Source organism: Melospiza georgiana, chromosome 15 (assembly GCF_028018845.1).
Source record: "Melospiza georgiana isolate bMelGeo1 chromosome 15, bMelGeo1.pri, whole genome shotgun sequence".
Classification (NCBI taxonomy): Eukaryota; Metazoa; Chordata; class Aves; order Passeriformes; family Passerellidae; genus Melospiza; species Melospiza georgiana.
In genome coordinates, this window is record NC_080444.1 from 9,491,784 (window position 1) to 9,517,087 (window position 25,304).

The window sequence follows — 25,304 nt, forward strand, 5'->3', positions numbered from 1 at the left end:
CTGTTTAGTTTCTAAGTCTGAAAAATAAAGCTGCTGTCAACTTTGCAAAGGGCTCTCACCTACTTTACATATCACAGGCAAACTCATGCTAATTGTCAATGCTTCAGATTTCACATTTAGCTTCAAGACAGACATTGAACCAAGTACATATGTTTGTACACAAATGCTTAAACTTCTGTCTTTCCCAGACTCTTAAAAGTTTCACAATAATAACAACCAGTTTTACTCCCAAATCCTTACCCATGAGACCACCACCTTCAATTGCATCATAGCTGTTTTGCACAACAGACCCATCACTGGCAGCAGATCTGGCATCACCTTTAAAGAAAAACAACCACAGGAAAAATTTGCACAAGTTATGAAGAAGTTTTAATGAGGTAACTGCAAAAAATATCCTACTTGCTGAAATAATATTAAGATAAGCATAGTTTGAATCTACTTTGGTTTTGACCCAGGATGAAACTGAATTAAATATACTTTGTCCTCTTTCTCACACACATGTCCCCTGCAGATGTCACCTCAACAAAGGACATTCATAAAACATCACAATCTTTTTTATTTTTTTTAAGGAAAATGAAAGTCCTTACACTTCTAGTTGAAAAATCTTTTATGACTCCTTCCAATTAGGGATTTGCCATAGTTTCCAAGCCAAAATGCAGCAAAGGGTCAGGGGATGCTCCCTCCTCAGCAGAGGAAGTTTCTGTAGGCTAGCTGTAGTTTTCCAAGTAACCAATAGCTTAGGTTTCCTTAGGAACCTTCAGCTTAACCCTGAAGAACATTTTCCCCTGATAATTCACAGAAACACCAAATTCCCTACACTTCCACATTTAGTTCACTACTGCTCACCAAACAGCAACAGCTCTGACACAGTCACATACCAGCCAAGATAGAAATTCAATCTAAGATAGGAAAAACCTTGAGACTCAGAGAGTGCTCCCAAAGGACAGTTTTTGGTAAGTCAACTATGTCTAAATATACTAACACAACTATATATTGCTAAGGACAAGTAGGTACTCTATTTTTATTACCATTTTTATTAAAGTCTCCAAAGATGACCCAAAAAAAGGAACTTATATTACACACTGAATGTGCCTAGCAGCAATCAACCTGCTTCATAGACTAAACATTTTTATCTCTCCAGGGCTCTGGAAATGTTTTTTTTTTTCACGATGAAGAAAATATTTTCTAAGCAAAAGCTGTTTCTAATGCATTTAATACATTCCAAACAAAGTTAAATCTGAATATACTATTCTTGTGCTCACAGAGCTACCACACATGAGAAACTGTCAATCTGAACATGCAAGGAACCAACAGCTTTGACAGAACTGTGTTTGTAAAAATAAAGCTGCCAACTCACACATGGCCCCATCCAGCATGGGCACTAAATGCCAAACAACTGGAGTCTGTCTGATACAGAGCAGTATCAGACTGCTGGGGAGTTCCTAAACAATGGCAGATTTGTGCAGGGCCCACAGGAGACACTAAGTCAGGTGTCTGTCCTCAACAGCTGACACTTCACAGCCTCTAGTAGCTTCCTTCAGCAAGCTAACAAATGCAAGATGTGTGTTTCAGTGATTTTACACAGAGAAGAATAAGGTACAGCCACACTGATAGCAAGGAAATGCAAGGTCCACATTTTATCTCTCCCTGTAGAATGAACAATACAGGGAGTCATACATGGATTTCTGTCCTGACAGTAGTCAGGGACACAGAGAAATGAGATCCTATCACTTCACAACACACAAAAGGAAAAAAGCAATGTCAACTACAGCAGACATGCCCATGTAAAACAGCACTTGGAAATCTATTTTCAACTGTTAATTTCTTAAATTCTATAATGTCTGCTTACAATAATTTTTCTTCTTTCCAGGTCCTTACCTACTCTTTCCAGATTAAATTATTAGCTGTATCAGTATCAATTTTACAATTTGAGTCTCTAATAGAACAACATGCTTGACTTTAAAGGTTGCATATTACAGCAAGTTGCAGTGTTTGAATTCAACATAAAGAGCAAATTGTTTCTTACCTTCTTGGTTTACAGTTGATTGTAGCATAGACTGTGCACCAGCTGGTCCTGCTACTGCTGCTGGTGGCCTAGGGGGACCACCAACAGGTGGAGGTCCTAAAGGTGGCCTTGGAGGGTGGAGGGGAGTTAAAGGCTGAGTCACTGGTGGAGGTGCAGATCCTATAAAGAGATTAACTGTTAGGAGGAGTTTAACTCAGCTGAAAAAAATCACAAAAGTTTTGTTATAAAAATGCACAGATTGAATTTTAAAGATTCTTCTTACTCAGAGGATGAATGGCATGAGATATAAATCCTAACATGTGGGTAGAAGGTCTCAGCTTCGAGTTCATTTCTCATTCTGGGTTCCTGCAATTACTGATCTCCTTCAGCTTTTTGTTGCTCTTGTTGGCAAGAATTTCAAGATGTACAAAAAATATGCAAACTCTATAACCAAGTCTGTAATGATCACCAAACAAGTTTTAATTGAAGTGATCACTGTTACACAAAAAAATACCAGGGAAATGGCTCAGGAGGATTGAATGGATATTCAAAAATTCAAAAATTACTTATTCCAAACACTTGCTCTCATTTCATATGCCACTTTCCAAAATTTCTCTGCATTTTCTTCACTAATTCCAAACTACTAACTGCTTACTCCAATTAAGTGCCAGAAACAGTTTAATAAATTCTGCAAGCTTAAGACATTTTGATCAGCATAAGAAAATTAGGCAGACATTAAAAAAAAAAAAACTACTATCAATAAAAATCTCTAATGAGGCTAAAAGTGCTTAACAAGAAAAATAATTTACTTTTACATGAAAATATTTCTGTACATAAGTCCTGTTGCATGCTTAGAGAGAAAAAACTAACATACAGCAGTTTGGCAAAGAGAAACTTGAGTATTAACTGTGTTTCCATAACAATCACAAGTTGCACAATAGAGCTATTTTGTATTAGAAAAGCTTTTACCACTGCATATAACAGCAGTAAAGCAGTAGGAGCAAAGTCTCCTACTTTTAGAGGACTTTCTGAAGATTGACAATTATCATTAAATGTGAAAATTACAAGTTTGGGGGAAGGAAGCTTTCCACTGAACTGACCTCTATTTCAACAGCACAGAATGCTTTTTAGTTTCCAGGCTGTGCTCCAGTTATTTGCATCAACCTGACAGGCTCTTCAGAAAAGTACCTGAATCAAGTGGTTACTGACCATGCTCACTGAACAGAGCTCGTTTTCAATGGTGAAGTGCTGGACTGGAACATATTAATGCTTCATGGGTTACCCCAGGAAATGGTGTAGATCACAGAAACAGCATCACCCACACACAGCATCCCAAAACAATGGGACACCATTCAGGAGTTACCACCCACCCACCCTGGGCACAGAACTTTCATTCCTAACCCAAAGAAAGCATCCAGGTATTTCTGATGGGTGTATCTGCTTTAACAATCTCCCACAAGCAAAATGTCACTGCAGAGTCAGTTCTATACTCATTATGTTACAAGTTCATTGAAAAGCATTCATTGGTAGAATATCACAAAGTTCTGATTACCTGGCTTCATGTAGCTGTTCTGCAGTGGAGGAGCCCCTGGAGAAGCAGCATATTGATAACTCCCTGCAGGGTTTGTGCTCCCTGGCAATGATGATGGAGGCTGAGCTGGCCCTGCCCCAGGCACAGGAGCCAAATGGCTTGTTTGAGCCCCAGGGAGCTGGCTCCCAGGGGTCTGGCTGAACTGCCAGTTTGAAAGCACCGCTGGGCTGGCTCCAGGAGGAAAGCTCCCAGCACATGATACAGCAGCTGAGTTCTGTAATGCAGGTGGCAGCACTTGTGGAACAGGACCTGGCTGTTGCACTGGTGACCCAGAGAAAGCTGCCACTGGTGGTCTATTGAGAGTCTGGCCAGGTCCTTGGAAGTTGTTTAATTGAGAAACATTCTGAGAGCCACTATAGCTGTACTGTCCAGAAGACTGATGTGGAGGAACCTTTGCTGGCATCTGATGGGAGTAGGATCCTGGAACTGCAGGGCTGTATCCCTGGCCTTCTGGGGAATGCATCAGCTGATTCTGAACAGGGCCTGGAATGAAAAAAAAAACAAACTATACTCTTTAGGAAGTCAGTGTTGTATATTACATCTGAAAATAAAAGATGTTCTTGTGAATGTCTTTCCTTAGGATTTTATTGGTCTCCAAGCCATTTTTAACTTAAACCATTAGGTGTGACAGAAGTACTACTGCAAGAAACATGAATTGAGCAGTATTTTGCTATTGACACTTAAATCTTTGTTTTGTTTTACAGAACCTTGAAACTACTAAGCATTCCAGTACCATCAAGATTGAAACTCAGACAGGATCCCATCCAGTCCTCAGAAACCCCCAAAGGCAAGCTGCCCACAGAGGAGCAGAGTCCCACAGCACTGGCAGCAGCACACACCAGCAGAGTGAAAGTGGAAGATCCATTACATAAGAACTCCATTTCACACCATGGCTGACAGCAGCCCACACGTCAGCTCACCACAGTGACACTGCCAGCCAAGTGCCAGCATAGGTCACCCCGCTGCTTCTCAAGTGACTGAGTCAATCTATGAAAGTTTCTGCAGTTAATTTTAGTATGAGAACTATTAGTACACATAGGGCTCATGTGAGTGGCCAGCTGGTCACCAACACAGAAGGAAGGGTAAGTTTATCATAAAATAATTTATCAGTCAGGAAAAAAAAATACTTGACAGGTTGATGATGCTCTTTATGCATATGTTGGTTGGTATACATGAAGTAAGTTTTACTCATTTGAAGAAAAAAAAAAAGAAAAAAAAGGTTAATAACTCTCCAAAGAGTAAACAACACTGACAAGAACATAATCAGATTTCTGCTTTACAGAGGAACAGGCTGACAGAATCCCATGGGATTTCCAGTGCAATAAGAGCTCCATCAAGAAAGGCACTACTACAGATTGTTCATATCATTGCCACAAAATGGACATGCTGAAGAGAGACTATCAATTTTCAAGTGAAATCCTTCTGAACAGAACACATGAGATGCTGCAGGCCACAGCCAGCTGTGACTCCTTCACAACTACCAAAACACTTTCCAGTGTTGTGGGATTCAGTTCAGGCAGTCACATTGTGGTTCTCATCCCCTAAAAACACAGCTCAGATACTGGAGACATTCCACACACACAGTCACACATTAAAAAAAGATGGCTGGTTATTAGAATGTAATGGTTAAATTCTGAAAGGTGAGCAAGTTCACATTTCCAAGTTAAAGTAACTCACACATTTCTGACAATAAATTAAGCTAAATGCAGAATACATTGAAATTCTTAGTTAGGACAAACACTGCATTAAACATTCTAGAAAACCTTAGGCTCTGGGTCACACACAGCTGTTAATTCACTGAATATTGCACAGGTCCATAGAACTGCTACAGTGCCAGTGATCTCATCCTCACTGCCTCTTCTTTGTACATAAAAGCTACACACCATATTATTCTCCAACCATTAATTTCAACCTGTAATTTATCATTCAGTTAGGAAATCCAGTTATACCCTACTGTCCCTACAATGCTGCTCATAGATATTTGCAATTAATAATTCACTAAAATCAAGAGAGTTTAAAGAAAAAAGCTCACCAAGATGAAAATGCTGATAGTTATGTGTAACCTTCAAAAACTACTCTGCAGTGTATCAGATGGGTTTCCAACAATTGATTTACAAACCCTACTGGCAATTAAACTTGATAACTTTAAAAATGATGAATTCTTATCAAATCTGACTGCATCCACATAAACACTGATATAACATCAGTATAAACTGTAGGAAAAATACAGAACAAATACAAATTGATTTATTAACTTGATTTTTCACCTTAGGGCATGACTCTATCCCAGGCAGAAATCAGAGTATTTGGATTGCTCTCTTATGCACTGTTTTCTCTGCTTGAGGAGAAAACAGTGGAAGTGAGGTGATATCAAAAACTGACCTACTTGATATTTTCTATGGCACTTTATGCAAAAACATAAATGTTCCAACTTCAATTTTATTTTTAAAGTCAGAAGCACAATGAAAAGTCTTGACATCCTCATGTAATAGTTTATGTTTCCAAGACAAGTCTGCACTAAGCTGCCAAAAAAAGCTATAGAAATAGCACTAAGGGACAAAATCCCTTTACAAAGAGTTTCACAGCGCACAAAAACTTTTCAGGACTTGCTGCTTGGATGCATCCCCATCTTGACCTGACCTCTTCACTGAGACCCATCAAGGAGTATCTAGGCTGCCCAGCTTTCCCCAAATGGTGCTGTTTTCTGTGAAGCCAGAAACAAACAAGGAATTTTGTGTGGGCTGAAGAGCTACTTCACCTGCACAGCAGCAAAACAGCCAACACTTGGAGACCATAGAAATGAATTAGTAATAGAAGAAAGGCCACCTATTTAACAGCAAAACTCTCCTCTGCAACAACACAAGACCATTTAATGTTTCTGAGAGATCAGGGATAGCACCAGAATATGTATGAAAGTCGCTTGATGGTTTTATGAAATGCTCAAAGTACTAATGTGGACAGCCATGATCCACGTTGCATTTTCTGCCACACAGAATTTCACTGTCCCCTACTCCAAGCCAGTTACTCAGCACATCACTTGTGCCAGCCACAAGGTCTCCAGGCTCCAGGGAGATGCTAAGATAAACACTCTGGAAAGTCACATCCCAACAGATGCTGTGGAATCAGTCACCACCAGCGTCCACTTCACCTGAGTCTGACCCACTGGATTCCAAACCCAACAGCTCCTAAAGCACCTCATGACATCAAAGCACCATGATAAGGTACCACATGAGACAAGCAAAACATTCTAAAGGAATTGTTTCTCCTTCTTGCTTGTGCTTCAGATCTATCAGCTGGAAAGCAAATTAGACACCTGCAATTAAATGAGTACAGAATACTGGTCCTATTAAAAGACAAACAGAGATGAAGGAGAGGAAGGTTGTTGCTAAGCAACCCAAAGCTCTGTGCTAAACAATTTCCCGGGCAGCACAGGGTGCTGCTGTGACAATTTACTGCCTTGGTGGCCATGCAAGCTCAGGGAGTTACCTGCAAACATTTCAGCAAGCAACAAGTTGCAAGACAGGGCTGACAGCTGGAGAACAATTTATCATCCTGCTGACAGTCTGCTTTCCTCACAGACCACTGCAAGCACCACCACAGCACTCAGTACCCCCCAAAACTGTTTTATAAAGCTCTGGTGTCAGTATAAAGGACAAGGATCACAGCATCCTCTCAAAATACATTTTAAACAATGCTATGAACAGTCCATGCTTGAACAATTTGAATTATTTCAAAGGCCAGCAACCCAAGCCTTATCTCTAACACACCGTAACAACTGTTAAATTTGCATAACTCTACATTTCAGTTCTTTATTTTTCATACACCTGACAGCTGAACAGCCTGAAATTCCTCTTTCTCGGCTGCCTCTCCATAACTTCCATTATGTGCTTAATCTGACACTAGGGAAATGAGCAAACATAGAGCCATGCCAGTCTGTAAATCATCCCACTCAGTTACTCCATTAGCTAACATTCCCTTTGTACAGCCTCTGCTCAGACCATAAGCTCTCCAGGACACAGCCTCTCTCTCCACATTATATTCATTCTCTTCCCACTCCCTTGACCCTAGAAGCAGCTACACAGTTAATTGCAAATTGTCGTTTTGCTGATGACTTTGAAGAAAAGCAATAAACACACTGTGCAGGAGGAGGGGGAAGAAAAATCAAAAGATCTCATTATAACTGAACTGCTTATGATGCAGCACAGCTACTGAAACACACAAGTGTATAATTAAGGCAGCAAGTGCAGAGGATGTGTATGTGAAATCAGAAGACACTTCCATCAGCACAGATTTGCACACATGCCACGAAAACAGACACAGAGACAAGGCTGGCCCTGCATTTTTTATTCCTATATTAAACCACCGGCTAGTAAGCTCAGTTTCACCTTCAGTATCTCGTTGTAAAGAAATACATTTTGAAGGGAAGAAAGTAATGAAGACTTTCCCAGCGGGCAGCACACAGGAGCAGATAATGTCGGCTTTACGGGAATGACAAGATAAGAAAGCGCCGCGGGCTGAGCTCAGCGATAACCACAGTGCCACATGTACAGCCCCGTTCCAAAGGGTCAAACCTCGGCTGTGTCACCCGTGTCACCGACAGGGACCCACCGGGGCTGCGGGACGGCCCGGGCCAGCCCGTGCAGCACGGACAGGGGCTCTGTGAGAGACGCTGCCGTTCATACCGACACACAGATGGACTCTGGGATACTTCTGCCATTACAATAAATCACAATGAAGCTTTATTTTGCCTGATGAGCCGCCCTGTGCTTTCCTCAGTGACACCGGGGGCAGGGCCACCTCGGCCCCGCTGCCACCGGCCCAGGCCGCCCCGGGGTCCCGGCAGAGCCGGCTCCGCCGCCGCTCGGTTCGTGCTCTCCGCCCCGTTCAGCCCGGCCGCGGGTGTCCGGGCTGCCCCGCCGAGCTCAGCCGGGTGTGAGCCAGCACCCGTCCCCAGAACCCCCTCCCCGCGCTCTGCCCGCGGGCCCCGGCCCCCGCTGCCCCGGGGCGAAGGGCGGCCTGGGCCCGGGGGAAGCGCCCCGCGGCGGGAGCCGTGCCCGCCAGGCCCTATCCCGCGCCGAGCCTCGCGAGCCCGCCCCGCACTCACCGTTGCTGTAGGGCTGCTGGCCGGCGGGAGCCCCGGCGGGCTGGGCCATGGCTCGGCCGGCTGCGCTCGGTGCCGCCCGTGTGGCGGCGCCGGGCCGGGCGGGGGGGACGGACCCACCGGAACTGCCGGGCGGCGCGCGCAGCCGCACTGCGGACACGTGGCACTTCCGGGAGCGGCGCTGCGGCTGAAAGGGGCGGGGCCGGGGGCGGGGCTGGGCGGGCACGCGGAGGGGCGGAGCCGAGCGAAGCCGAACCGAACCCAGCCGAACGCGGCCGAGTCACACCGAACCGGGGCGAGCCTGGCCGAACCCAGCCGAACCCAGCCGAAGGCAACCCCGTAGAGACCACGCCCGCCCATCCGGACAGAGCCGAGTCCATCCGAACGCAGACGAGCCCAGCCGAGTGTGTGCGCCGCGGGTGCCGGTGCCGGAAGGAGCGGCGGGGGGCGGAGCGGGCGCAGCCGGGGTGAGTGTCGGTGTCGGTGCTGCCCGAGTCCCGGAGCACCTCAGGCTCGGCGGTACCGGGTGAGCGGGGTGGGTGGTGAGGGGTCTGTTCTCCCCAGCAGGACGCTGGGCCGTTCCCGTGTCCTGCCGGGAGCGGCCTCCGGGCCGCGGCTGGGCCTGCCCGGGGGTCCCTGCGCGCCCCGACGAGCTGCGGCCTGCGCGGGGCCCGGGGCCGGCCGCTCTCCCCCTTCCCTCCTATTCCTTCTGTCACCTCCTTTCTTCCCCCCGGCACTGCCCTGGGGCTGCTCGGGCCGCTGGCGGCACCGGCCGGTCCTGAGGCTGTCACGGTGCTCGCAGGTCCCGAGTAGCGCTGCCTGCGGGGGTCTGTGTTGGTGAGGTGCCTTAAGGAACCCCGTAACCCACGGGTGCCCTCCAGCATCCCTGGGCCGTCTGCCGCGTTGTATAGACAGGGCAATGCTTGTTTGAAGTGTTGTTATGTCTTCAGAAGTTACTGCTTTTAGGGGTTTTGCTCCCTGTCAGTGAATGTTCGGCAGCCCTGCAGCGAGGATGTGCTCTGACAGCTGGGCTTTGTGAGCCAGGGCTGCCGAAACCTCTGCACCAGCTGCCCTTGGGAACTCGTGGGTTGTAGTGCTGTTCTCATAGGCAAACTGCTGTCTCAAAAATAAGTTGCTGTCAAAAAATTATCAAAATACTTTTAGAAAGTCTATGCTTTTACCTAATTTTCTAACTATGCCTTTCCTTAGCTCTTAAAATACAAAATCCAAGTGCAGTTTCAAATCAAAGAATAAACTGTGTTGTAGAATCTCAGTTTAGCCACTAAGTTTCCTAGGGATTTTACTTTTGTTGCGTGTGGTAATATTTTTTAATGTTATGGTGATCATGTGTGAAATTATAACTTTCAAGTTATCATGTTTCCATCCTGCTTGAAAAACTAAAAATACACCCTTGGCAGTAGGCTTTAAGCCATTGCTTGCAGGTTGTGGTTTCAGACTGAGCTGTGGCTGAAACTGATGTTTGGTGCTCTCAGGCTGGACTGAGATCTCTTCTCTCTTGCTGACAGTCCCCACACAGGTGTAGCACAGTGTGTTCCCAGTTCGTGCAGAGCTGTTCTCTTGGGTGTCACTGGTTTTTGTTTCCTCATTGTCCCATAAAGGCATTTAAAATGCTCTTTAAAAGCCTGATATTGTCTCTTACCTTAACTTCAGGAGTCTTCAGAAGTGAGCACTGCCCTAAGGTTTGGAAGTGAAATGATGAATTTTTAGCTAGGAAAAACACTAGTTGAGTGTAGGAGGAAAAAATTTCCTGGCTTTCGGAAGATAAAAGAGTTGTGAGTGAGTTTGCTTGCTAGTCCGTGCTGTCAGCAGCTTTCCCTTCAGGAGGCTGGCTCAGTGTTACCAGAGCCACTGTGGGGAATTCCTCATTCTCCAGTCTCAGTGAGTGAACCCAGGGCCTTGGGCTGTGGAGTGGTAGAATGGCTGCACAGGAGTTACTGGGTGATGCTTTGCTGATGGAATAACATTGGCCAGGGTTGAAGGGGATGTTTTTCAGTGGTAGACATGTGTCACTGAAGTGATACTAGAAAGTTAACTTTGGTGTCTTTGCAGTGGAGGCATAGTGAGCTGGTGATGTCTGTAAAAGCAATTGGTGTAAAAGACTGTCTTGGTCCAGCACAGCTTTTCATTTAAAACTTTTGCCTGCTTCCAGTGGATTATTTTCAAATCAACCCTTGAAATAACATTAAAATAGTACCTTTATCTCCATCATGGCTTGTGAACAGTGATTGCTGAGTCCTCATTGTTCTGCTTTTGTGGTGTTTTTAACGTGAGCCTGAGACTTTGAGTCTGTGTATATTCAACAGCCTCAGCTCTTCCCTGAATTTGCTCTCAGCATAACAACTCTCCAACCAGAGCAGAGTCACTCTGGTTTGTAATGCTTTGATTTGACACAGCTCTGAATTATAAAGTTTTCCTATGTGATAAGAGCAGATTTAATATCGCTATTCAAATATTACCTGTGTGCCTTTACAATTAGCTGTTCATTTTTTTCCCATTTTGAAAGTGTTTTCCTTTAACTGCTGCCAGCTGATATGGAGGTTGTTCTGGGAGGATTTGGGTAGCTCTGTTTCCAGCATCACTTTTCTTATGGTGATGGAAATTGAACCTGTATTAATGCCACTTCAGCTGTGTTTGTGGAGTAATCCTGCTCTCACATTAATCATTTGAATCTCGCCCCTTAAGGTTTTTCTGTAGTGCATGAAGATTCTTTTGGTTGATGTTTTTTGTAAACCTAAGTGTAATAGATGGAACAGGTTAATACAACTGAGCACTGAAGTTATTCTCACCTCAGTAATCTGAGCACTTCTCTTACATCACGCTGTTTGCCCTGATTTGCAGGTTATTTGAGTCGCTGGTTTCCCTAAGCCCCACAGAGGCTTTTCTCCATTGCTATTTTGCTCAAGCAATAAATAAATCTGCTGACGTGTGTGTTCTGCCATGTTTGCTTATTCTTGACCTTTGATTTTTAGCCGTGCAAGGGACAGTTTCAGTCATGACATTGTGTAACTGGGTGTTTATGCATTGACAAGCATATTTGATTGGTATTCTTAAAAATTGTGCCTGTTGCAGCTGCTGTGTTGTTCAGAGTCATGGGTAAAGGTTTAAGGGTTAGCTGTGGTGAAACCAAGACACCTGGTGCTTTGTCATCTGAACAGATTTTGTTCCAGTGCAAGCAAAGGTCATTTAAATATCCACTCCTCTTTCCACATTAGCTCTGTATGGTGTACCTGTTGTTGCATAGCAAAGAAATTCTGTCGTGAGTGTAGCTGCTGTGATGGATGCCTGGGTTTTTGAGCTGGTTCAGACCTGTGTTTTGACTCCTGTGTGCTGTGCTCTAGGCTCAGAGCTGCCCTGAAGTCCTCTTGAGATGCCCCAAGGCAGCCCTGCAGCTTCTGAACAAGTGTGCTGGGCCCCTGTAGCAGTGAGGATGCCTCTCCCAGCTGTGTTTAGCAGTGCAGCCCAGTTTTTCCAGGGCAGCCAGACTCCAGTGTCCACAGGGGTCATGTATTCCAGTAGGAATTAGCTGCTAAAGGCTTCTAAGGATGTTGCCCTTTAGTCTCCAAGAGAACTAAAATGCTTACAGTTCACTGTGTCAAACTGGTGCTTTCAGTGGGATTTAGAGCACAAGTTTGGTGAGGAAGAGTTGAAGGAGCTGGGGAGGCTCAGCCTGGAGAAAGGAGGCTCAGGGGGAAACCTCATCACTCTCTACAACTCCCTGACAGGTTGTAGCCAGGTCAGGGTTGGTGTTTTCTCTCAGGTGACCAGTGACAAGACAAGAGGAAACAGCTTCAAGTTGTGCCAGCAAAGATTCAGATTAGGTATTAAGAAAAATTTCTTCACTGAAAGGGTGGCCAAGCCCTGCACAGGCTGCCCAGGGCAGTGGTGGATTCACCATTGGAAGCCTTGGGGACTTGGTGTAAGTGTTGAACACAGAGGTGCTGGCCTAACAGATGGACTCAATGGTCTTAGAGGTCTTTTCCAACCTCAATGATTCTATGATTATCCTCACTTTAGATACTGAGGGAATTAAGATGAAAGCTAGGAAATTCATCACTCATGGCTACACAATGAACCTAGTATGGGCTCTCAGCTCAGCTTGTTATTGAATCCAAGCTGAAGGAATTCACTGGGAAAAAGTGGATTTTTTAAAACAAAACTTTTGCATTAAGGTCTGAATTATGGCAGCCTGTGCAGGGCAATACAGGAGGTCACTGACTTTGAAGGATAGTTACAGTGCTTTGTGCTAGGTAATTGTTTTCCATAACAAGCCAAACAGACAGGTTCTGTGTGGACAGGATTTATTTGGTATCAAACTTGTCTAGATTCAATTCTGCAAAACTTCTTCACCTCTTACTGCCTCCACTTTGAACCCCAGCAGCTCCCAGGGGTGTCTGGAGCCCCAAATCTGCACTGATATCCCTCTAGTGCCCTCTCTAAGTGCCAGCTTTCCCCAGCTGAAAAGTGAAAATCCTGTTTAAAATCTTCAGTGGATCATACATACCTTCAACAAATTGTAGTTTGAATAAAATTATTTTTACTTTTTGCAAAGACTTCAGTCCATGTAGTGTTTGCCCAAGGGAGGGGAAAATCTTTGCTATTGTCATTTAACTGGTCTATGATACAGTGTACCAAAACCATTTTTTTTAAACACAGGATTTTAAATTATTTTTGTTACCTATAAATATTTTATGATGCTTAATGTGCTGTTCTGACAGAACTTAAATGTATTATGTTTTCTCTTTATTTCAGACTATAAGATTCAGATATGTTCCTATTTGATTGGATTTACAGTGGTTTCAGTAGTGTATTGCAGTTTTTAGGTAAGTCATTATTGTTTGGGGCTTTTCCTTTCTGCTATTCTCGTGTAAAATATCTGTTCACCTGTTATCTTCAAATAAGACTGCTGGGTAAATAATAATATTTGGTTTGGTGTACATTCAGTAACACTCAAACAAAAGTTTCACTTATCAATACTGAGCATTTCCAGAGTGTGCTCTCCACTCTGTCTTACATTAACTCTTCTTGAAAAAAATTACATTTTATTTCATGATCATAAAAGGTCAGACTTTTCTAATCATACTACATTTAAGCTGGTGTAATTCACATGGCTCTTATGGGTCTTGTCCTGATTTTTCTCTGCTGTAAAGAACTGAACTCAGTTATTTAATTCAGTTCTTTTGCACAAGAGGCTATCATTTCAGAATCCAAATAGAAGGGACTGTCTGCAAAAAATTAGTGTCAGATATTGAAACTCTTTCTCATGTTCAGCAGCACCTTGTTCTGTGAGTTCTTGTTCTGTACCACAGAAATTAATGTGAAACTTCACTGGCACCTACTCAAGAGCCTCATAAAATTATTCCCTGTTCAAAAAGTCTGCAATCCATATCAGTCCAAGATGAAAAAAACCCCACAACCATGAGGAAAATTAATGTTAGGATTCAGTTAATGTTAGGATACTAAAAAAAGGATCAGAAGTTGCAGATCACATAGGTAAAAGACACAATTTCCAAGTTTAAAGGATTTTATTGAAGTGGTCAAAAAACATTGGAGGCTAAGAAGTCATAGCAAGCTGTGCCACCTACCTTTTATCAGTTGAAAGTTTAAAGTTTTGCACTGAATGTCAGACCCTTGGCCTGCTATCAAAATGTTAGCCAGTGAAATTTTAACTAAGTTGACTAATCTTTCTTATCTCTTCTTCCTTAGCTGCACAGTGATTACTGCACACTGGCCTGCTTTTCCATTCCTGTGCAAGCAAAGGCTAATTCTGCTGAAAGACAGAGGAGCTTGAAACAGCTCCCTCTTTTATGCCCCTCTTTTTCTAAAAGAAACAGTTTCTCTTTGCATTTTCAGTTGTAGTTAGAGTTGAAAAAGACAGATCATAACATTTGGGAAACTGCCAGAGTTCCCTGTGCTGTCTGTCAGAAGGTTAATGGGATCACTTTAGGAAGAACATCTTTGCACAAGTATAATTCTGGGAGGCACAAAAATATTTTTTAACTTGTATATATGTATAAAAACTCAGGTCTTGGTGTAGCCAGTAGCTGAAGTATGGCTGCTTGTTAGTCTTGTGTTTCTCTGAAAGACATCTGGGAAGTTTGAAATGTTGTGGTGCAAACAGCAACATCTGACTGGGAAGCAAAGACTCCTGGATCTGCAGGCTGAGAGGGGGAAAAATATTTTTGTTTTCCTATAGGTTAGGAGAGTTTTGTTTAACTCATAAGGTGAGCGTGAACCGGAGTCTCTCCTGTGATGTAAGTTAGTATATGAAAATGTTTGTCCACTTCTTTCTCTGTAACCATTAACACTTTTTCCTCCACTCCACAGTTTATTAGTTAGTGTATATATGGGCATGTGAGAAGGTGAGTTTGGGAAGTAAAAGTTGTTGTACATGAAAGAACTATGAAGACACTCTGCAGGACCTGGAGTAATAAAGATCATTAATGAAATAAGACGATGAATAGGAGAGAATATTCATTCCTGCAAGTTACAAAACATGTCCAGCTGGAATGTGATCCCTGAGATTAGCTCAAAGGCAGAGGTGAGCAAACAGCAGTGGTGTAAAGGTCTGCTGGGCAGAGGCACCTCTGTCCCTGCAGTGCTGCAGCCTCAGCAGGGCTGGCTCAACACCCCAACACACAGGAGCATAGCACTTTACAGAAAATAGGGTTTTTTTGTAGTACAGAACAGGATTGATTTTTTTGGTTTTAAGTTTATTTTATCTTAATGTTTTCCTTTGAATATCAATGAGTTTGAAGCAGTGAAAACTAATTCTGGCAGAGGATACAGTGTTGACAAGTTGTAAGAGAATTGCCCTTCCATAATCTCCAATTTGAGGAAATATGGTGTTTGTGTTTTAAAAAATCTTTCCTCTCCTTCACAGCAACTGTTGCATTTCTGGGGTTACAAGTGGAGGGGGAGAAGAAGGGCAGAAGACATTTCTATAAAGAAGACAATCAATGAAAATAAAATTTCTTGTTAAAGCATTGTCACATGGGACAAAGTGTGTCAGAAGTGTCCTGACAATGCCATTCAGGATGTAGCCAACAGTTTTCCTGGGGATGTGGGTGAAAGTTACTTTTTGTCCAAATAATGTGTTAGACAATATTAAAGAATTTATTCACAAATTATGATTATTGATGTTGAATCCAATTTCTCTGTATTATTGTGATTGAGGTCTGAATTTCTTTTTTGTCTCAGACAAGTGTTTTGCTGTAATTGAAGGTAGGTGAACAGAGTTCAGGTTCAGATTGGCCCATGATCCAGAGCCTGCTGTTAGTGCTGGGTCTGTGCCCATCTCTCCACCACCTGTGAGCAGAACTGTGCTTTTGCTGGGGCAGAGTAAACTACACTGGTAGCATTTAGTCCTGTTCTGTCAGAAGCTTTTCCTAAGCTAATGGAATGCATTCCATGATTGACACATTCACACCAATTTGTGCCTGTCCTGCCAAGCATCCTGTAAGCTGCAGGTTACCTGGTGCAGCAGCCTTGTGGTAAGTGGGAATGTCATTTGTACAGCGTGGATAAAGGGCACTGATAAAGGTGTGCTGGAATTTGCCTGGTCTGTATTTTGTACTGTGACTGAACACTTTGTTCCTAGGAGCAAAATCATCTCTAGTGCTGGAAATGAACTCTGTTGAACTGATTAATCACTAGGTCATTTTTTCTTCTAGGACTGTACAAGAAATCAGGCAAACTAGTGTTTCTTGGACTGGACAATGCTGGAAAAACAACACTGCTGCACATGCTCAAAGATGACAGACTGGGACAGCACGTCCCCACGTTACACCCCAGTAAGTTCATAGTGCTGCTCCTTAGCTAGAAAGCATTTGAAGAAAAGCAGGATCTGATTATGCCAGATCTAAGACCACCAGTGTAACTGAGGAGATACAAGATTTTTGGGATTGCAATCCATGGATAGTTCAAGTAATCTTAAAAAACAGTGTGTGTAGGATAGTTCAGAGTGTTATATTTAAAATTAAGAGGTGAATATCAAGCAGAACAATAGAAGCAGAGAGTTTGTACTATAGAAGCTGCAAGAAATAGGGACTTGAAATTTTTGGGACCAGCTTCTCTGTATAATTAGAAAATCAGTGTTTGTGTCTCAGAGATTGCTGTGTAATTGTTATCCTGGTAACCTTGCAGGAGAAAAAGTTCAACAGGTTGAAAATGTGGATTGGGGAAGTCTAGTAAGGAGGTGAGAAACTGGGAAAGGATATGAAAAGGAGAAGCCTTGAACAGTATTGAAAACAAAATGCCAAATGCAAAATCTTTTTTGCAAACCAGATGTCAGAGCCAACTGTTGTTTGTGTAACATGAGGGATAAATAATGTAGGAATACTCTGCTCTTCTTAGCATTGTAGATATTTCACACATGCTTTAATGGTTAATAACATTTTGGTGATACATGAATGTGCCATTGATTTTGAGAGAATGTATTACTCTCATGTTCTTCTTGAATAACACAATACTGTAAAGAACCAAAAGAAAGTAAAATCTATGTGCTAGAAGGCCAGACTTTTCCAAAGCACTGCATAATCTTCACTACAACATAATTCTGTGTATTTCCAGCTTCAGAAGAGCTGACAATTGCTGGCATGACTTTCACTACCTTCGATCTGGGTGGACATGCTCAAGGTAAGACTGTGTGTTGACTCACTCAAGCTCACTGAACTGGGCTGGAGTTTGCTTCCAATCAGAAACACAGCCCTGCTGCAGAGACTGACTTCCCAAACTCTTCTGTGACATTGGCTGCTCTTTTGCTCATCTCCACCATTTATCACAAACCACAAATACGATTTAGCAAGAGTTGCAGTAGAGGAGAAACTTTTGATTAATACTGTGAGGGGTTCTGTACTTTGCATTTACCTTCATTTCCTTGCATTTACCTTCAAACTTACCTTTGTTGACATAATTCTTGGGGAAACAAAAACCATTTCCACACATCAGCATTCATGTGGGATAGAACAGTGATAACATTAGAGTGAATTATGGTTTTGTTCTGTTATTTCAAGCTTTGTAAAAGATGAATTGCATTCCAAAGACTGGCAACATAAGCTAAGAATTTTTAAAAAATCAAATTAATAAACCCACATGCACCTGTTGCTTTTTAATTACCAATGTGCATCACTCTGTTATTTGGGGATAATTTCCTTTTATTTTAATTTCTTATTTTCCCTGTAGCTCGCAGAGTGTGGAAAAACTACCTGCCTGCAATTAATGGTGTTGTGTTCTTGGTGGACTGTGCAGATCATGAAAGATTGCTTGAATCAAAAGAAGAACTTGATGTAAGTTTATTTAAACTTTTGAAAGTTTGAGCTTCTAAGAACTAAGCTCAAATCCCCAACAGACCTCTGCTGTCACCTGTAAATGAGTAGTAGTGATTTGACCTTCTGTATTTTAAATTAATCAGTCCTCCTTTCTCCATTCCTTTGCAGTCACTAATGACAGATGAAACTATTGCTAATGTGCCTATCCTAATTCTTGGTAACAAGATTGACAGACCTGAAGCCATCAGTGAAGAGAGGTTACGAGAGACGTTTGGTCTGTATGGCCAGACAACAGGAAAGGTATTGCTTGGTTTGTGGCTTTTTTGGGTTTTTTTTTTTTGGTGAGGTTTCTTGCTTGGGCAGTTAGTTTGCCTTATTTGTGTGTTGACTCTGGTTTGCTCCAGCTATACAAAAGAAATGTTTTTCTAATTTATAAAGTACTTAGTACATAATAACAGTATATAGAATGAATCCCAGAGTCTCTTTGTGTGTGTATGTTAAATGTATGTCTACTACAACTTTTTACATAATTAACCACTTAAATACATGTGGTATTTAATGCCACATTTTTTCAGAGAAAATGTATTTCTATCTAGAATAATTTTTAGTACTTCAACTTTCTTATGCACTATTTTTAAACAGTTTTCAGAGGCTATAGTTGTAGAGTGAATTATGAGAGAAAACTGAATAGAATCTTTCTCATTTCAAGTGCAAGCTTTAATAATTTTCTACCTAACATATTTGCCTAAAGCTTAGAGATAGATTTACACCATTGTAGAAGTCTAAGTTTGTAGGTTGTGGAAAAGAGAAAGTTCCTACTGGCATCTGTAGCAACAAGGCAGATTTCTAGATTCAGATTTTCTCCTTTAGCTGACCAGCTCTGCTCAGAGCACCTGCCCTGCAATTCATCTTTGCTTATTCACTCTTAGGTGCCTCCCTTTAAGTGCAGTGCCAGTCATAGTTTAGGTCAGACAAGAAGAAATCTGTATTTTCTTGTTTGTTGCATTTTGCAACAAACTTGTTTTCTGGTCTTTCCACCACATGTACTTGATGAAGGTTGACACCAGTGTGAATCTCCAGTTGAACAGCAGCTTTATTGCACTGTGCTGATTTTGGCAAGCAAGCACATGGCATTCATGCTTTGGTCAGTCCTAAAATTTGTAGCAAATGGTTTTTTTATCTGATTGGAAAACTGTTGCAAACAGAGCAGGGAAGTGTGACTGAACACCAAATATAAGCTCTAAAATTCTCTTTGCATGTCTGGTGTTCTGTTCTGGTTTCACATCCCCTCTCCAGTGTGGATGCACGTGAGAACATGCATGGTGCTCTTGCACACAAATTACTGAGTTTAAGGTCACATGTTCTTGTCTCTCTGTGGAGGTGTCAGGCCCAGAGAAGCTGGGGATGCCCCATTCCTGGAAGTATTTTCATGTCAGTTGGACAGGGCTTGGAGCAACCTGCGATACTGGAAGGTTGGATAGGTGAAGGTTGGAAGGTTGGATAGTGAAGGTCCTTGCCCGTGGCAGGGGGCTGGAATGAGATTAGCTTTAAGATCCCTTCTAACCCATCCCATTCTATGATTTTAGATTAATTTATTTTCCAAAATTCCAGTGTCAGACACAAGTTAAATAGGGGCGTTCCATAGAAGCAGATGTCCATGTGGAATCGATGCTGTTCATAAGGGCACTGTAAGGACATGTTTTATTTCCAAGGAGCTGTAAGGGGCTGTGTGTGTCTCTCTGCAGGGCAGCACACCACTGAAGGACCTGAATGCCAGGCCCCTGGAGGTGTTCATGTGCAGCGTGCTGAAGAGACAAGGCTACGGGGAGGGGTTCCGCTGGATGGCCCAGTACATCAACTGAGCCTGCCGAGATCCCAGCAGCACACCCTGCCCTGGGCCCCATGTCTGCTCCTTTTTGATCACTCAGTGTACGTAACTTGAATTCATTTGACTGTTCAATTTTAAAAATACACATTTTTAGCTAATTCTATCATTGATGCTAAATTGTAAGTGTGAGGATTGCGAAATTATTTCGAGCAAGTTTGTAAGTTTAAATGCCACAACCTGTGAGCTTTCTAATCCCATGCAACATCCTTTTGCAGCTTTTAATTTAATGAGTCTCCAGCACCATTTTTGGTCAGAGCAACTTTCCAGTACAGTATGTTTGAATGCACTTTTTAACAGCTGAAAACGATGAACATGTGAAAAATATTTAATGCTTATGTTAAATTTTTTATGTACTTTTTTGAAACTGGTTTTATAACTTTAGAGTATATAACCATCTTTCAAGGAATAATAAATAATTAGCTGATGGATAATTGCATGATGCCTTACAGTTTTCAATAATACACTTTCTTATGCAACGTCATGCAATAAATTTAAATCCAGTTTTGGCATCTTTAATGGGAAATGTTTCATTTTAATGTGTCTTAACTAGTGAGGCTGATCTGAATATGTGGGATATTTTCCTGAAACACAAGCAGGCCACAAAGTAGTTTCATTGTAGATTAGAGTAAGGTGGGTTTTTTCAGACTACTAAATTCTATTTATTTTAGGATTTTTCATAGTAAGGGAAAAATCCACTGTGATGCCCTTATAATTACCACAAATACAAAAAGTCTAAATTAGCTGTGCCAAAGTAAATCTTGAATTAATGACAAAAGTGGTCTTAATCTACTGGTCTCTTGAATTAAACCCTTGATGTGACACAAGAAATACAGTTTCTTTCTGAAGAAATAAGAATACCCCTGCACTAAATATCCCATTTCCAATTTCATTAATTTTTGGGTCTACCAGAAGACTTGCCCATGAAATTTCCTGGAAAAAGAAGGGGTTGCCATTGCTGCTTTTGCAAGTTTACCAGCTCACACTCATTGGCCAGTTTTATTTTTAGGGCAAGATGGATCCTTTTATGTGATTTTGCCCTGAAACCTGACCAGTGTGGCAGCTGCTGGATGCCCAGGGCACTTATTTCGGGGGTCAAATTCAGTCCCTCTTTCCAGTTTCTGACTGCTTTTCCCTGCTTCTGAGTGTTAGTTCCCCAAGGAGGAAACAGGTTATCTTTGAAGAAAGGATGCTGCAGCACATGTTATTGATGCTGGCTGGGAGCTGTGGTGGGTGCTTTCTTGTGCTGGGCAAGTTTTACTCCTGATTTGCCAAATGAATGTGGGGTTTCAGCCCTGGAGTCACCATTTCAGTCTTATGGGTTTGAGTTTCACTGTGTAGTTTGTTTTGTCCTTGTACAAATACAAACTGCTGCAAGTTATACTGAATCCTTTTACTTCCTCTTGTACGTCTTCTCCAAGGTACTTTAGGCCTTATGTTCCAATATCCATGGCAGCAAATGTATTTCTGACTGGCTTGATTTCACAAATAACTTCCTTTTGACCTCTGGGCTTGAATCTCAGATCTAAAGGCTGTAGGCACAAAGCAAATAAATGAGACTTATTCCTTGCCCAAACCTGAACTGGTATGATTGAATATTGATGATCAGTTCCCCACAGTCCTAGATTGTGCATCTGAATAATTCAGAACCTAACTAATATAAATTGTAAATGAAGTTTATTACTGCAGAATCACATGCAAAACATTAAGCCCAGTTTGTGTGTGGTGCAGCTCAGTGTGAGGGCATTGGAGGGCTTTTCCAAATGACCAACATAGAGAATTCTGCATTTTAATTCATGCTCAGCTGTGGAGTGGTGTCTCTGCTGCACAAATCCAGACTGGAGGCAAGAAGTGGCCTCTCACCACTGTGTGCACAGTGTGTGTCCTCACTGCCTACAGCCAGTATGTAGGGAATGTGCCTCTTGGTTTTTTCTCTAGCTTTTTCTGATGATGGTGATAATGCAGAGAACCACAGCTGAATCGCTAGATGGTGTAAATATTAAAAGTACTACTTGCAGAGTCCCATTGTGGTGTTGATGTGAGGGATTTGGGACTGTGTTGCCTGTGCTTATGGAAATGAAGCTGGAAGTGGAGATGTTGTGCTGCACTTCCACAGGCTGAGCCATTGCATGGGCTTGGAGGGTCCTCCTCACCTGCTCTTCCAACCAATTGTAAACAGCAGCACTAAAGAAAAGGGTAATCCTATTAAAAATTAAAAAGGAAGGGAGGTGATGGTGCTTAAAAGTGTGTGTTAAGAATAGTTCCCAGTGTTGTGGAAACACCCTTGGTTCCCTGGTTCCTGCTCTGGGATGGTGGCTGAAATGTTATTGTAATAAGAGCATGGAGAAACCTGGACCTGGTGTTATCCAGCTGGGTATGTTGTTGGAATAGGCGATCAATGCTCAGTGAAATACATAAATAATCTTGCTCTATTTCATTTCATTCAGCAGAGGAAGGACCTTTCTTCTGTAGTTTACATTCTGTTGTGCACATGAATGTGAATGAGTGTTGTGTGTCTTTGTGTGAAGACTTTATTAATAGACAAATTTACTGATGAGAATTTTCCTGGTGGTTCTCATCCCCACCCCCTCCATATCCCCCTGGCCATTTATTTTTATTTTATTCCTATGACTGTGGCCAGTCTTGCTTCAAAACAAGTAGTGTTCACATTTGGGTCTGACTTATGATTTTTTTTGCACTCTTGACTATGCAGATTTTAATTGAACATCACTTTAAAGAATGTGAAAAAGAAAACTCATTAATAAAGATGTTATTTATGAATTGTCTCATTTTGTTTTTACATTGCAACAGTTCCTTAAGAGAAATGAATGCAGATTTCTAAGATCCTACTAACTACTTCTGACAGTGGCCTGTATTTCACAGCAGTGACCCCATTTACCAGCATCTCTGGGTTGAAGATTTCTTTTGCTTGGATGTAATTAAGAATTAAAAAAAAATTAAAATTGGGGTCTAGTATGTATTGTATAACTGAGAGGTGATTGCTGTATTTCAGTCTTGGTTTAATGCATTTTTCAGCAACAATTATTGGCATTGGAGATGGGCAAACTCTCCAAGCTTTCTCATTCATCCTGTGCCAGATCAGGATTATTTCTGTGTTCAGGTCCTGACTATGATGTGCCAAAGGTGACCTGTGGCATTCACTGGAGTACAGTACCTGCATGCATGGGAGCTTTATTGTGTTTTGATAATCGGATATGAGCATCAAATAAAGAACATTTGGCATTCACTTTTTATAATAATGTCAGTTCAGAAAAATGATGGAGGTGGTCTCCAATCCCAGTGAATTCACAGGTGTGCTGGAGGTCAAATTGTTCTTCTCTTGTTGGTCCTGTCAAAGTATTTGGTTGTTTCCAGCCAGAGTCCAGTGTTTCTGTTGATCACAACGTGCTCACATTTAACACACTGTTGTTGGTTGTGGACTGAGGAGTTACATTTGGGCTTCATCCACTGGGGTCAGTGGGGACGTGTAACTTCTTGCACTTGGACAAACCACTCTTTGCACTGGTGTTTCTGTTCTGAAATGTGAGTGCACTAAATGTTGAAAATTGTAATTTATAAAATAAACTGCAGAAGAAAAGCTAAAGGTGAAGGTGTTCTTTAACATGTTGTCAATGCATTTGTTATTATCTTGTCCCATCCTATGCTGGAAATACAACCATTGGGAATAGAAAATAAAATTTTGCTTGAAATTTGAAGGAGTTTTAAACAGGTAGTTCTTGTGAAATCGTCAAAATCAGGAAAAAAATGTGCTCAGTATATGGTCTAGGAGTGAGTTTGGGTTTTCTTGCGTGGGTATAGTAATAGTTCTGTCTCATTTTTGCTCAATTTCTGTGCATGGGTGTATGGAAAAAAATCCTCTATCTGGAAAACTCTTTGAACATGGAAAAAATTGCCTTTCCTTTGTTGCAGTTCTAAAATAAGATGGAAAGATATAATCTTAGAGGTGAGTGATACTTCCTTAGAATCCAGCTGTGCTCTAGGATTGGCCCTCCTGGTGGGACTATGGAGTGGGGGTTGCCACGGAGTTCAAATTTATGAAACTGAGTGTAGCCCACAGGAGAGTGTGTTAACCTACTGTTAGAGAACTATTTTCCAACCCTAAGCATACATTCTCCTTAGTTTACATTTTTCAAATTATTTTTTGTCTGCTTTTGAATTACAATTAAAAATTTGATGAGCAGGTATGGTAAAATAATAATTTAAAAAATATATCCCTTGTTTTTCTTATGACCCTGTTTCTTACTGCACATGTTGCATCATAGTAAGAAATCTTACAGTAATATTTTGGAGCCTTTGATGCCTTTCATTTCAGGAGCTTTCAATCTGCTAATGTTGCCTCATCGTCCTTGTGAGTGGAAGGGCTCCTGTCCTTGTTTTCCCTCTGGTGCCAGTGGCTGGAGGGATTGGGCCATGCTTGGGCTCTGCCTGAATAAGAAGAGCTCTCACAGCAGCCCTGAAGGAAGTGGTGCCTCCCTAACGTGGGCCCTGTTTGCCCATGTCTGTAACAGGGTGACAGAAGCCTCCCTCTCACAGAAGCTGCTGGAGATAACTCACAAACCTGATGTCAATTAGTGGCACACTAATTGGGGGTAACTCTATTCCAACACTGTGATGCTTAAAAATTCTGAGAAAGAGACACCTCTATCAAAGAAGAAATTCTGCTTGTGTTTGCAGAGCCATTGTCAGGCACAATGCAAGAGGGAAGCAGTATGAAGTTTACATGAAGTTTGCCATTATTATTTTGTGAGAAAGGAAGAAATCCCAAAAAGTTCCCCTGTGAGTAGTTGAAGTTAACTGAGCTGCTGTGAGTCTGACTGCAGTGAAGAATGTGTAACAGATCCTCACACATGTGACTGAGGGATGAGTCTATTTATGTCTCTGTAAACATGAAATTATGAAATGCACACCATGGAGATGGGGCTGGTGAAGTCCTTGGCTGACCTGGTCAACTGCTTGCACCTCTCTGGGAGTACAAAGCAAATTTATATTTGCTGCTGAACATTGTGCTGCTGGAAGATGTTTAGTGAAAGCGATGCAGGTTCATGCAATAAAGCAAAAAAAGCATCCTGTGTGTTACCAGATAAGAGGGAAAATGCTGTGAGTTTCTGTAATAATATCTCAGACACCTTGTGGGCATAAGAGCACTTGACAAAGACAGCATCTAGGAAAAAACCACAATAATTCTTCTTTTGTATGTTCCAGATCTGAAATAAACAGATGTGTGACTGAGACTTGGATCCTTTCTGCAAAATATTAAAAAAGTGCAAATCTCAAGATTGCAAAAGAAGGAAAAAGATGTGAGAGAAATGGGTGATGGAGAGTTTACTTTTGCACTCATTAGATGGTACCAGTGGTGACCTGCACAGGACGAGGCTGTGCTGGGGAAGGAGCTGGTCCTACCCTGAGTCCTTGGC

At 42.1% G+C, this 25,304-nt stretch overlaps 2 protein-coding genes across 3 annotated transcripts in view; one reads left to right on the top strand and one right to left on the bottom strand.

The window, feature by feature from the left end:
* SEC24A (SEC24 homolog A, COPII coat complex component) overlaps positions 1-9,581 on the bottom strand; it is a 24,337-nt gene extending 14,756 nt beyond the window's left edge. The window contains 7 exon segments of the mRNA XM_058035095.1: positions 241-318; positions 2,027-2,185; positions 3,558-4,079; positions 8,701-8,887; positions 8,890-8,985; positions 8,987-9,183; positions 9,320-9,581. Coding sequence (XP_057891078.1) covers positions 241-318; positions 2,027-2,185; positions 3,558-4,079; positions 8,701-8,887; positions 8,890-8,985; positions 8,987-9,183; positions 9,320-9,581 — 1,501 coding nt within the window.
* On the top strand, positions 9,079-23,479 carry SAR1B (secretion associated Ras related GTPase 1B). 2 transcript variants are annotated; one of them, XM_058034520.1, is made up of 7 exons: positions 9,079-9,164; positions 13,468-13,538; positions 16,389-16,508; positions 17,287-17,352; positions 17,899-18,002; positions 18,153-18,284; positions 19,730-23,479. In XM_058034520.1, the coding sequence occupies exons 2-7, from the start codon at positions 13,484-13,486 to the stop codon at positions 19,844-19,846; spliced, it is 594 nt and encodes a 197-aa protein (XP_057890503.1). In that variant the 5' UTR covers positions 9,079-9,164; positions 13,468-13,483; the 3' UTR covers positions 19,847-23,479. The 2 variants fall into 2 exon arrangements, with proteins under 2 accessions (XP_057890503.1, XP_057890504.1); XM_058034521.1 differs by having other exon boundaries at positions 9,151-9,223.
* The last annotated feature ends 1,825 nt before the right edge of the window (positions 23,480-25,304 follow it).